The 14,055-nt window shown below is 40.4% G+C and overlaps 1 protein-coding gene across 1 annotated transcript in view; it reads left to right on the forward strand.

The window, feature by feature from the left end:
- Nucleotides 1-5,086: 5,086 nt before the first annotated feature.
- LOC146610168 (solute carrier family 26 member 6-like) overlaps nt 5,087-14,055 on the forward strand; it is a 31,389-nt gene continuing 22,420 nt past the window's right edge. The window contains exons 1-8 of the mRNA XM_085344951.1: nt 5,087-5,226; nt 5,937-6,076; nt 6,337-6,447; nt 7,422-7,594; nt 7,709-7,873; nt 9,693-9,845; nt 10,058-10,140; nt 10,504-10,651. Of these exons, the coding sequence (XP_085201077.1) occupies nt 5,087-5,226; nt 5,937-6,076; nt 6,337-6,447; nt 7,422-7,594; nt 7,709-7,873; nt 9,693-9,845; nt 10,058-10,140; nt 10,504-10,651 (1,113 nt within the window). The remainder of the gene's footprint in view (nt 5,227-5,936; nt 6,077-6,336; nt 6,448-7,421; nt 7,595-7,708; nt 7,874-9,692; nt 9,846-10,057; nt 10,141-10,503; nt 10,652-14,055) is intronic.

Genomic DNA, 14,055 nt, shown 5'->3' on the forward strand with positions numbered 1-14,055 from the left:
AAAAAAAAAAGACAACTTAAAAGTGACATCTTCCTAAATTTACTAAACTTACACAGATTACACAAGTGGGCTCAGCCCAGGCCACACTGAGCACACTCAGCCGTTATCTTGCCAAACTGGCTGTTTCATGCAGGACTTATGGCACTGCTTTGGTGTCTGTTTGCGTAGGTCTTTAGCTGTGCAAAAACAAAAGGTTGAGGCTACAGAGAAATTTATACCATCTCACCTGGCAGGGATGACATTATTTGTAGGTCACAGGCTAAATGTTTAAGAAGTTGGCTTCACTGAGAAAAGAAGCCGGAGTGGAGACTGAGACTGAAGAAGTCACATGAATGAGTGACTTAACGTTTCTCCCACTGAAAACGCTACGTCCAGATGAACAGAGTGCCAGAGTGGAGTTCACAATAAAGAGGGAAAAGTGTAAAAGAAAATATATCTGTGTTTAAAACTTAATTTTACTCCCCTATACGGAAGTTCTTTCTATATTTTAGTTCTGCTTTCTCAGCTACTAAGGCACAAGATCATATGGAAAACATGTAACACTACATGTGCTGCATGTATAGCACTGTTGTTGACCAATAGTATTAACATAAACAAGAGTAGGCCACAGAATATTGCACACATTTTTCACACTCCCTGCAAAGATATGGGTCTGGAGAGCTCTTAAATCATTTTAGCATTTAAGAACAATGCCTTAGCATGACCTTAAAGAAGAGAAAATGACAGTCACTGTGGTTTGCATATTTCAAGATATTGCTGCAGAGTAAGATTTGTCATCCCTCAGGTGTTGGGACCATAGATGTTCACAAGCTGATTGAAGCGTGACTTTGAGCCAAAGATGAGGACCACTTGCATACACTGTCCTTAAAAAAAGATAAGCAAATGTGTAACTTCTTTAAGTTACTTGAAGACGTTTGTCCTTTAGACAAAGGTCACTCCTTTAGATGCAGATGGACAGCTGAGTCTTGTCCTGTGGAGGTGGCTCTTCTATGTTGTGCCATGCGCTTGTGAAGTGGCTGTTTGGTCTCTCTGATGTAGAGGTCTGGGCATTCCTTGCTGCACTGTACAGCAAACACCATATTGTTAAGTCTGTGTTTTGGAGTTTTGTCTTTTGGGTGAACCAGTTTTTGTCTGAGTGTGTTGCTGGGTCTGAAATGCACCAGGATGTCGTGCTTGGAGAAAACTGAGTTTCTCTGATACACCGGCTACATAGGGGATGACAATGTTGTTGCGTCTGTCCTTCTTATCCTCCCTCGCTGGTGTCTGATCTTCTTTTCTGTGCCTCTTTGCTGACTTTAAGAACGCCCATTTAGGATAGCCGCACGTTTTGAGTGCTTCCTTTACATGTGTGTGTTCCTTCTTTTTTCCTTCAGGCTTAGAGGGAACATGTTGTGCCCGGTGGTGTAGGGTCCTAATTACTCCAAGTTTGTGCTCCAGCGGGTGATGGAAGTCAAAGAGGAGGTACTGGTCCGTGTGTGTGGGCCTCTGGTAAACTTCGATGTTGAGGTTGCCATTCTCTTCAATGTGCACAACGCAGTCCAGGAAAGGCAAACAGTCGTCCTTTGTGTCTTCCCTGGTGAACTTGATGTTTTTATCCACAGCGTTAATGTGCGCAGTGAAGGATTCCACTTCTTGTGTCTTGATTTTGACCCAGGTTTCGTCTACATATCTGTACCAGTGGCTGGGTACTCTTCCTTTGAAAGAGCCAAGAGCCTTCCTTTCCACTTTCTCCATGTAAAGGTTGGCTACAATAGGTGACACGGGGGAGCCCATGGCACAGCCATGTTTTTGTCTGTAGAAACCCTCGTTGTATTTGAAATATGTAGTGGTGAGGCAGAAGTCTAACAGTGTGCAAATCTGATCGGGTGTGAAGTTGGTCCTGTCCTCCAAGGAGCTGTCTTCTTGTAGTCGTTTTCTGACGGTCTCCACTGCCTCCATGGTGGGTTTGCAGGTGAAGAGAGAGACTACATCAAAGGACACCATGGTTTCATCTGGATCCAGGGGAAGTTTCTGGACCTTGTCGGTGAAGTTGGTGGAGTTCTTGATGTGGTGTGGGGTGTTTCCCACGAGAGGTGCCAGGATGGTAGCAAGGTGTTTAGCAATGTTGTAAGTGGCTGAGTTTATGCTACTGACTATGGGTCTGAGTGGGACAGCTTCCTTGTGGATTTTAGGAAGTCCGTAAATGCAGGGTATGGCATCCCCTGGGTAAAGGCGGTGATATGTAAGGCGGTCAATGATTTTGTCCTTTTCAAAGTCTTGAAGGCAAACTATAACTTTCTTTTTGTAGCTGCTTGTGGGGTCTAGCTTCAAGGCTTCGTAAGTATTCGTAGGGATTCTCCCACTAGGTTTAAATCTGGGACTCCCCACCATTTGACCTTAGAACTGAAGAAGCTTCTCGGATGAGAGGTGAAACGTCTTCAAGTAACTTAAAGAAGTCCAGACGCTTTTCTTTGCAAGCTCCTTTGACTAAACAGCTTGATATGAATTTTTTTTGCTGCACCCTTCTGTATTTCCTTTTCTGTCTTTACTATTTTTCCAAATGCAGAATGCAAAAGCAGTTTTGAAAAAGCGGAATCCATTTTGTTGGTTGCTTGGTCGGTTGCTCTTTAGGAATTTCCATTTATATTTAACCTTTTTACTTCTAACTCAGTCAGGGAGAAAAGCTTTTTTGGTGACAAAACAATCTGAAACCCTTTACAAGCGAGTGAGAAAAGAAATCATTTTCAGAGCACCTTTTAAAATAAATATCACAAAGTGCTTCACAACATAATGTTAAAAACATAAAAACAAAAAACTGGTTTAAAAGAATGACATCTGAGCTGCTTTTTAAAAGAAATCCTGAATCTGCAGATCTCAGGCTCAGTGGGCGAGAGTTCCCGAGTCTGGTGGCCACTGTTGTAAACGCTCCATCTCCTTTAGCTCTCAACCTAGTATGATGCACAGCCAGCAGACCCTGATCACATGACCTCTGCGACCTGCAGTAGTATGCATGTAAAAGTTGACTGATGTATGCTAGAGCTTTTTCATGCAGAACCTTAAAAGTCAACACAAAAATGTATATATGTGTTAAGTGAAAACACACAAGGCTTCACCTTTCCATCCCTGCAGTTAGAGTGTTTACATGTTAACAAGCGTTAATACAAACAAAGGGATGTGTGGTGAGATCCAGTATTTGAAAAACCTACAGAGAAAGTGCCACATCAATCATAAGAAAACAATGGGTTCATTTTATGAATATTTTTCTCTATCACTTAAATTGTACTCTTTGATATATGTATGAAGCTCATAATTATAATGCCCTCCTTGGAGCAATCTGCTTATAATGATTGCTTTGTCAGCTGTCACTTGATCACACAAAAACATGAAGAGGCTTAAATGACAAAATAAATGTATAGTTTCATACAAGCATGAAAAAAATTCAAACTGGCACGTGCAGAAACGAAACTTTTTCTTTTAATGTTTAGAACAGAAAAAAAAGTCAGAGAAGCAGAGGGACAAACTGCTACACTTTATCCATGACTAAAATGAACCAAAAACAGAACAAAAGCTGGGCTTCAAGGGCTCATCTCCTAGTGATATGGGTGTTTTGTCTTGTACATCAACCTGTCATCCTCATTTACAACATCATAAAAACATAAACGTCTGAGGACAGCATTTAAAATGTGAACCAGTTAGAACACAAAATCATAAACAATGTCTGACTAAAGTTATGTGTTCTGCCAAGTACAGTTCATTGACATGTCGTCCTAGATGCAAAAGAAAAAAATTTTTAAAAAAAGATTGATAAAGATTGATACAATTCTCTTGTAAATATTAACATATTTGCCAAAAGTAACAAAGACTATGCTTTTCAAAATATAAATACCTTTTTCAGTGTGGGCAACATATAAATCCTTCATTTAGTTCAATGATTCCCTCCCAGCTATATCACTGACTATGTTATCTATCTTTTTCTGTTCAAGGTATGAAGAGCCCAATCAATAGTTGAAGTCATTTTGACAAAAACCTTTAAATGTTAACCAGCTCAACATTAAACATTGCATAGATGCCAGCGGTGTGATTGATGAGTTTGTTTTATAAGGCCAAATGGTTCAAGGCTAAATGGCCAGAATTCTTTATATTTAAGTGGCCGTACTGACAGACATACACAGATCATGTGTACAGACTCAAATTTTTAGGGTTTGACATCCCCCCCAGATGACTTTTCAATATCTCTAACAAAAATAAAACCTTTCTATGTTGTTTTTTGATTTTTCAAACATGGCATGTGTAACAAAGTTACCTTATATGTAAACAGGCAGCTGGGATACATAAGATTAGCTGGTGACATTTAGACCACGAGGGTGTTGCCTGTTTTTACTAGTCTGCCAGGTTCAAAGAAACATATCAGACACCGTAAGAAATATCTGGCATGGATTTTCTGCTGACAATGAAAATGATGTTATTTTATCTCTTTACTGAAGCTCAGCAATAAAGATAATAGATAAACAATAAAGATAGTAAACATTTTTAAATGTACAATGACAATAAAAGGTTATTCTATTCTAGAAAGTGTTTATAGATGATTTAGAAGCAGATTATGAGAGAATGGTTCAGAATAGAATAGAATAGAAATATCCCTTATTGTCCCTCACTGAGGAAATACACTTTACGGAAGAAAACTAAAATTAAAATAAAATTGAGTAAGTGTTTAAAAAAACCTCTGTATTAATGCACATTCGTTACATTATACAACACATGTTCTGTTTTTCAGTTGCAGTTTTCTGCAGTTTCTGCAATTCATCCTTTTAAGTTACTTTTAGCAAATTATTTGCCATAGGCCAACACACATGTATGTTCACACAGACACACATTACATCAGGTGTGTGCAAGTGTGCAGTCAGGGACATGCGGGGAGGTGGATCTTCTCTTACCAGGATGGAAAAGGAACAGTCACTCCCACAGACGCATTATTACAGAACACTGAGGGGGGTTCGTTCTCTTCACACAGTGGTGACACCTGTAACTGTCCGTACCACTCAAGAGGACCCTCAAAACAAACCCAACTTTACAGAGGTCTCGGACATTTGCTCAAGTAGACAAGGACATGGAGGAGAAGGACTTGCAATCCGTTGAGTATTTTGTGAAGAGGGAGGTTCTGGATGAGTTATGCCTGGATGAAGTGGCTCAAAAAGAGACCTGGTCCACTAAACTGACACTGGGTGATCAGGTGAAAGAGCCCCTGAGGTAATTTTTTTAAAAAGACATGGGAAGTTATCGCAAAGACAAAGGGTTAGGGTTAGAACTTCTCAACATTTAAAAGATATTAATGAAGTGAGCTAAAGAGCTGAGAATGAGTTTGCATGTTTAGATAGAGGTTTGACTTGTCTGGTTGGTTAACTGTTTTGTTATCTCAAAGCAAAGTTCATCATTTTTGAAAATTTTCCCTGGTTAACCTTTAGAACAACTTGTGATACAGCACATCATATCTGACCATAAAAGTGATACTGATGAATCACAAAAGCAATTATTGACAGTTCAATTACATGAATTCATAACTGTTAACGCGTCAACATGGCAGAGGAGGTCGAGACTTACTTTATTACCTTACATATTTCTTTGGGACAAAGAAGGCAAATATTCATGCAGGAGAAAGGCAATTAATTATTTTATTTATTTATTTTTGTTAAATACTTAGTTATTACTCCATGGAAGCTTATCACATTTCTACCCTAAGCCACAGTGACTTAATCTTTTACAGCCCCAGCTGATAAAAGATGTAACAGGTGGTACAGTTCACAAGTTACATTGTCAGTCTTTTTGTATATATCCCTCTTCAGCAGACTAATAGATATAAAAAGGTACATAGATATTCTTTATTTATTTAAGCTTAAAACTACAAACTACAAAGTCGATATCAGCACTTAAATTGTGTCTTTCTGGAATGACTGTTGCAGATGTTCGGTGCCCAGGCTGAAACACATACTTCTAACCTGGGTCCCTGTTCTCAGCTGGTTGCCTCGTTACTCCATCAGAGAAAATGCCTTAGGAGACCTGATTTCTGGCTGCAGTGTCGGCATCATGCATCTGCCGCAGGGTTTGTATGTGGGAATTTGTGCACTTGAGGGAGCTCACTCTTTAGCCACACAAATTCAGTACAAATGTTTGTAATAGAAGCAGCTACCTTAATTTTATCCAAATCTGAAGACAATAATTAGGACACAGGCTGATATCAATTCTCCCACCCCACTCTAATCAGTAAACAGAAAAAGGATGTTTCTATCAATCTTTTAAGCAACCAAAATGTGTCTGAAGGACTTTAAGCTGACATATATGCGTTCTATCTTCTTTAAAAAGGCATGGCATATGCTCTTCTGGCTTCCCTGCGACCAGTGTATGGCCTTTACACCTCCCTCTTCCCAGTGCTGGTCTACTTCATCTTCGGTACATCGAGACACATTTCTATAGGTAAGTGATGTGGAAAATGTCTGTTTTCCTAATTCAAAAAAGCTTTAACATCATTGCTAATCTGTCTTGATGCATTCTCAATCATCCAGGTAAGTAAATCTCCAAAAATTGATTCTGTTCATCTGGACGTAGCGTTTTCAGTGGGAGAAACTGTCATGGATAGTGAGGCAGACTCAGGCGCAGACCACAGTTTGATTTGTGAAACATGGAAGACATCATGGATTTTCATATTGTGAGGGAGCTTCAGCTTCACAGAGACAGGGTTGACTAGGGCAGAGATCTCAAAAGGACCGATGAAATTGGGTGTAAGTTTTTTGAATTCGGTCCTGACGGGAACAAAGCGGGTAGAGAGCCACACCTTCTGACCGGCAGAGTATTCGGGTGCTGGGGTCCAGTGCCGGTCTGCGATGCGTTTGTTGTTCTCCTTTGTGCGTAGTGGCCCGCCAAACCCGTCGACACCTGCGTAGATGAGCCTGGACGGAGGGTACAGAGTGCTCACCTTCCACAGCAGGAAATAGGGAAGGCTGATATCCCAAGGAAGCTTCGAATGGGACACCTACTGTACCTCTGTGCCAAGTTGAATCCAGATTTACTGTAAAATTCCTCAGAAATTAAATGACATTTATATTCAATTCAATACAGCCAATACACTACAATTATGCCAATTTCCTAAATTCATTAAAAATCATCCTGAATAGTTGATGTCCAGCTTTCAACACATCCCTCCTCTGGGACACCTACTGTACCTCTGTGCCAAGTTTCATACAGATTTACTGTAAAATCTGTATGAACTAACCCTAACCTGCAGTCAGCTGAGACTGAAGAAGTCACTCGGATGAGTGTCGAAACGTTTCTCCCACTGAAAACGCTACGTCCAGATGAACAGAATCAACCTTTTGGAGCATTGCTAATCTGATTCTTCCATGTCTCTATGAATATCTGTGTGTCCACATGGCTGTATTTTGTATGCTCAGGTACATTTGCTGTGATCAGCATCATGGTCGGGAGTGTGACAGAAAGGCTGGCACCTGACAGTAACTTTATTGTGAATGGCACTAATGGGACGGAAACTGTGGACATCGATAAACGCGATGCTTACAGAGTACAGGTGGCATGTTCCCTCACAGTCTTGACAGGAATCTTTCAGGTGTGTGTCTATTTTGTGTGTCAGACGTACAGCTTTTAGTGAAGTGATGAGCAAACCTTTCAGGGCATATTTCACCTCCTTTCCTTCACTGACTTTGTCATTTTACATCCTAAGATTCTGTTGGGTGTGGTGAGGTTTGGCTTCGTGGTCACCTACCTCTCTGAGCCCCTCATTCGTGGCTACACCACAGGATCGGCATGCCACGTGTGTGTCTCCCAGCTCAAGTACCTGTTTGGAATCACACCGTCTCGCTTCACTGGCCCCCTCTCCCTCATTTATGTGAGTGTGTTAATCATTATCTATCCAATTCACACTTAAGTACACTAACATTTTAAATTGCTGTCACTATTTATTTACTTTTTGTGCTACTTTGACCTTTACGATTAAACATTTAAAAAATTAATTTTGCAAAGTTAAAAATTTATATCATTAACTTTTCTTTAATGACTGCACTGGACTAATTACAACAGTTTTATGATGCCTGCACCTACATAAATGGATGAGTTATTCCTATTACCTTTGTAAATAAATACAAAGTTTGTGTGTTTGTGTCCTTGAGTGCAACAAAGTGCATGATATAAAATACTATAAGAACATGGCTTTTAGAGTAAAAGTTTTGCTTGGCCAGTAATGCCAGAAAAGAGCTTCATGAAATATACCAGTCCAATTACAGTCACCAGTATGGTTCCAGTAGCTGAAGCTAATCTCACTGGAGCTATGCAGGGAATTACAGGAGCTTACATGCTAGATGTTATTACACACATATCAGATTAGATGAAGTTGTAATTTTACCTGCTGTAATGAGACAATATTGAACTTGGAAACACACTTTGAAGAAGTCAGATCAAGCAGTTTAAGAGAATACACACATGCCTCCAGTAACACTGTGAGAAACCCTGGAGTCATTTTTGACCAGGACATGTACTTCAACCCACATATTAAACAAATATGTAAGACTGCGTTCTTCCATTTGCGCAAGATCTCTAAAATTAGAAATATCCTGTCTCAGAGTGACGCTGAAAAACTAGTTCATGCATTTATTACTTCCAGGCTGGACGACTGTAATTCATTATTATCAGGATGTCCAAAAAACTCACTGAAAAGCCTTCAGCTAATCCAAAATGCTGCAGCAAGAGTCCTGACAGGGACTAGAAAGAGAGAGCAGATTTCTCCTGTTTTGGCTTCCTGTTAAATCCAGAATTCAAAATCCTGCTCCTCACATACAAGGTCTTAAATAATCAGGCCCCATCTTATCTTAATGACCTTGTAGTACCATATCACCCTATTAGAGCACTTTGCTCTCGCTCTGCAGGCCTACTTGTTGTTCCTAGAGTATTTAAAAGTAGAATGGGAGGCAGAGCCTTCAGTTTTCAGGCCCCTCTTCTGTGGAACCAGCTTCCAGTTTGGATTCAGGAGACAGACACTATCTCTACTTTTAAGATTAGGCTTCAAACTTTCCTTTTTGCTAAAGCATATAGTTAGGGCTGGACCAGGTGACCCTGAATCCTCCCTTAGTTATGCTGCAATAGACGTAGGCTGCCGGGGGATTCCCATGATGCATTGAGTTTTTCCTTTCCAGTCACCTTTCTCGCTCACTATGTATTAACAGACCTCTCTGCATTGAATCATATCTGTTATTAACCTCTGTCTCTCTTCCACAGCATGTCTTTTATCCTGTCTTCCTTCTCTCACCCCAACCGGTCGCAGCAGATGGCCGCCCCTCCCTGAGCCTGGTTCTGCCGGAGGTTTCTTCCTGTTAAAAGGGAGTTTTTCCTTCCCACTGTCGCCAAAGTGCTTGCTCATAGGGGGTCATATGATTGTTGGGTTTTTCTCTGTATCTATGAAGCGCCTTGAGGCGACTTTTGTTGTGATTTGGCGCTATATGAATAAAATTGAATTGAATTAGACAGGCACAAGTTTGCTTTAAATTAACTTGCTTCAGACACAAAGATGGCTGGGTTTAAGTGGAAGCTGCATTTTGATGACATGTATTCCTCACTGCTGGAGATTTCTGCTGACTTTAAGTACTAGCCGAATTTCCAGTCCTCTTGTACTATCATTGTTTGTATTGCCTTACTTGTTTTTCTTCTTTTCACAGACTGTGTTGGACATTTGCAGCCTGCTGCCGCAGACTCAGGTGCCAGAGCTGGTGGTCAGCCTGGTGGCACTCGCTGTTCTCATTGTGGTCAAAGAAATCAATGACTGCTACCGACAGAAGCTGCCGTTGCCTATTCCAATAGAGCTCGTAGTTGTAAGTCTTCCTTTTAGTTTTTCTTTCATCCTTTCTCTGCCAGTAAAACAGCAGGTGTATTGATTTATGCACCCAGCAGGGAGCGTCTTGACACCAATGATCACACTAGACCCAGGGAACGCTATAGTTGCACACGAAAGGGGCTGTTTGCAAGAAAGAAATATAAAAAGAACTAATGATACTGGAGTGACATTGTTTTTTTTAATCAACAGGTCATAGCAGCAACAATCATTACACATTTCTGTGAACTTCCTAGTAAATACAACATTGACGTGGTTGGAGAAATTCCCAGTGGGTAAGCTCATCTTTGTGTGGAAATAAAGTGCTGGAGTAAACCCAGGGCACAAAATTTCCTCCCTTTTCATTTCTGCCAGAAATCCAGAATTTGTTGATAAGACTGTCACACAATTTGCAAAGAAGTGTGTGTGTAACAGCGTGTCTCCTGAAGGCTCCTGTTATGGAAAAATCCAGGTTTCCCCACGGAAGCCATAAAACAGCGTGGGGTAAACACTAGCCATAATAGGAGATTAATGTCATACATGTATACAACAGCTACTGGCTGGGATTCATAAAATTTAATTTGACGTGTTTCTAAATTATTAAACAGATTCATGTGTGTGTCGCTGATAAAACAGCTCACGTTTTTCTTCTGCTCCAGGCTCAAGGCCCCTCGTGCTCCAGATACCACTTTCTTCTCAGGCGTTATAGGAGATGCTTTTGCTGTGGCCATTGTGGGCTTTGCCATCAACATTTCTCTGAGCAAAACATTTGGCCTCAAATATGGCTACAAGGTGGACAGCAACCAGGTGAGGAAAGCATACACGCACAGTGGCCTGCACAAACAGTACAAGCAGTCCTCTGACTCTCTCATAACAAGGAGGAGTACAACTTTGGCCTAAAATTAGACTTTACTCTGTAGTCTGCTATTCCTGCCACATTAGTGGAAACAATCACTCAGGTTGTCACTGATCAAGCTTTGGCCCAGCTGCATAGGCTTCTGTTCATTTTGCTTCAGGTGCTTAGTTCATTGAAATAAATTTACTTCAGCTAATGCTTTAGAAAAGTAGTGTCAAACATAAGGCCCCGGGGCCAGATTCAGTCTGTCAAAGACTCCAATTTGACCCGCTGGACAGCTTTACCAAATATAATGCAGGGCATAAATTTTAAAATGTAAATGTCTTTTAAATGTATTTTCTTTTTTTACCAACTTCCCTATGGCTATTCATACTACATCAAAGTAATTAATAAACAAATAACCAATTAAATAAAGGAAAAGTTCCTGCAATTTCTGTATCTGCTACACTGGCAGAAAGGGGAGTTTTATTAGTTTGGCCCATTTAGGATCAAACTGTGCTGGATTTGGCCCCAGATGTCAAACGATTTTTGACATCCCTGCATTAGAATAAATAACCAAAGCATTATATTCTTAGATCTTATGCTTAGATTGTAGTCTCAGACAGTGTGAGCTGCAACAAAAATACTTTTCTACATTGTTTCATTAACTCTTATTGTTTTTTCTAAAGCTTCAAAGAGAGAGATTACGCTATTCATGCAGTGCATTTTTATTTATTCACTTAGTTCTAACTAGTAGTGCAATTTTGGGAAATGGCTTTCTCTTATTTCTTCAGCACCCTCCAGAGTTATTTAAAGTGTCACAGGTGTCTGAATTACCCAAATAATAATAACAGACTATAATTGAATCAGTCAGTTACATGATTCAATGTTAAAATAAAAAGATACATTGTGTGAAACAAGAAGAAATTAAATGAGTTACAAGCAGTACAGAAGCATCACTTTCGATTTTTTGCTTGTTCTTTGTAACCTGATTAATAATTCCCCATGCAAACTCATGTCCTGGAACTGAACTGCACTGTTTATAATTTGCTGGTAAATCAGGTTTTGTAATCAGTTCATTAGAGAAATGATTAATGTTTGGTTAAATTAGATGCATGCAAAAAAAAAAAATGAACCTGGATGTTTTGTTTTTTTAAATGCCAAAACAAACATAGAGGTGTATTAAAAACAGTGTTGGGCAAGTTACTTTTAAAAAGCAACGATTTATAGTAACTAGTTGCTTCTTCAAAAAAGTAACTGAGTTAGTAACTGAGTTACAATATTCTAAAAGTAATTAATTACTTGAAAAGTAACTATTGCGTTACTTTAAAAAAATGTTTAACCCTCTGGGGTTCAGGGTATAATTGGCAGGTGTTCTATATTCAATTAAATTTTATTTACACAGCACCAAATCACAACAACAGTCGCATCAAGGTGCTTCATATTGTAAGGTAGACCCTACAATAATACATACACGGAAAGTATGCTCACAGGCCTCCATTGCACTGGAGGCTTGTGAGCATACTTTTTTTTACCATGTTGTGCAAAGTAATGAGCAGTAGAACAAAGCACATTGTCCTCTAGTATAATGAGGAGGAAGAATCAATGATCAGGAAGATCGAGGGTTAGAAGATAAAGAAAATATTGTCAATATTTAGAGCACATGCTACCCTTTCTCTGAAAAAGCACATCACCCACCTGCAGAAGTGGAAGAAGGCTATGTGAAGAAAAGTGATGAAGAATCTGAACTATGTTCAAGTAGGTTCTCAGGCATCCAGGACATGGTAGTCTGAGGAGCTTGGAAAGAAAGTGACTGGGCTTCTTGAAGTTTCTTGAATTTTCAGAATGTGAAACTGAAATAGAAGATGTGTCAGAGGACTACACATCATCCATTTCAATTATGATGAAGACAAAGAATCAAGCAAGAAAGAGGAGTCAGCTGAGACAGAGGAATATTTGCAGTAATGTGAGGAAACAGAGGTGAAGGGAGCCACCAGGCTGAAGAAGGAGTCCTATCGGGCTTGGTTAGCCTGTGGGACTCCGGAGGCACCCGACAGGTATCGACAGGCCAAGCGGAGTGCGGCTCGGGCAGTGGCTGAAGCAAAAACTCGGGTGTGGGAGGAGTTCGGAGAGGCCATGGAAAAAGACTTTCGGACTGCCTCGAAGAGATTCTGGCAAACCGTCAGGCGTCTCAGGAGGGGAAAGCGGTGCTCTACCTGCACTGTGTATAGTGCTAGTGGAGCGCTGCTGACGTCGACTGAGAAAATTGTCGGGGGGTGGAAGGAATACTTCGAGGACCTCCTTAATCCCACTGACACGTCTTCCGAGGAGGAAGCAGAGTCTGGGGATGAGGGGAATGACCCGCCAATTTCCGGGGGCGAGGTCACTGAGGCAGTTAAACAACTCCTTGGTGGCAGAGCCCCTGGTGTTGATGAGGTCCGCCCCGAGTTCCTGAAGGCTCTGGACATTGTAGGGCTGTCCTGGTTGACACGTCTCTACAATGTTGCGTGGAGATCAGGGGCAGTACCTGTGGACTGGCAGACCGGGGTGGTGGTCCCCATCTTTAAGAAGGGGGACCGGAGGGTGTGTTCCAACTACAGGGGGATCACACTCCTCAGCCTCCCTGGGAAAGTCTATGCCAGGGTGCTGGAAAGGAGAGTTCGTCCGCTAGTCGAACCTCGGATACAGGAGGAACAATGCAGTTTTCGTCCTGGTCGCGGAACACTGCACTGGAAAAAATGGCCCTCCAAAAACAAGAAAAAAAAACTTAATACAAGTTATTTTTTGCTTGAAATAAGTGAAAAAATCTGCCAATGGAACAAGTGAAAATTCTCTTGACAAGATTTCTTGAAATAAGACAGTGAATCAAGCCTTACGAGATCTTGAAATTAGCTGGAAAAACTCATTCTTAGCTATATTTTACTAGTGTTGTGAAGTTTTTGTGTCTCATAATAAGTTTGTGGTGCTCAAAAGTAGTATTTTCGCCTCAAAAAAAGCATTTTTTCTATAAACCTCCCAACATCATCCTCATTGTTTTCAGTGTATATAACTTGTTTTCAGTTCTAAAAACGTGACACCCATCTAGATTTAAGTCCAACACCTTACTTGAAATAAGATTAGAAATTGGCATTTCGAGACAAAATGTACTAAAGTTAGCATTCTTTTACTAGTATTAGGCAATCTTTTTTGTAATAATTCTCTATTTCTAGTGCATTTACCCCATATTCAAGACTTTTACCTACTGCTTATAAGACAAAAAAAAAAAAAAAAAAAAAAAGAGAACTATAGACTTCAAGAGCAACAACTTTATTGATAAAACCCCATAAACAGAGGGGACTACATAAAAGAAAGCCATTTTGCAGTGACTTTTTCCCCT

Source organism: Diplotaxodon limnothrissa, linkage group LG20 (genome assembly GCF_057381915.1).
Source record: "Diplotaxodon limnothrissa isolate DT_005_m linkage group LG20, D_limnothrissa_male_GT1.1, whole genome shotgun sequence".
In the NCBI taxonomy this organism is placed as follows: domain Eukaryota; kingdom Metazoa; phylum Chordata; class Actinopteri; order Cichliformes; family Cichlidae; genus Diplotaxodon; species Diplotaxodon limnothrissa.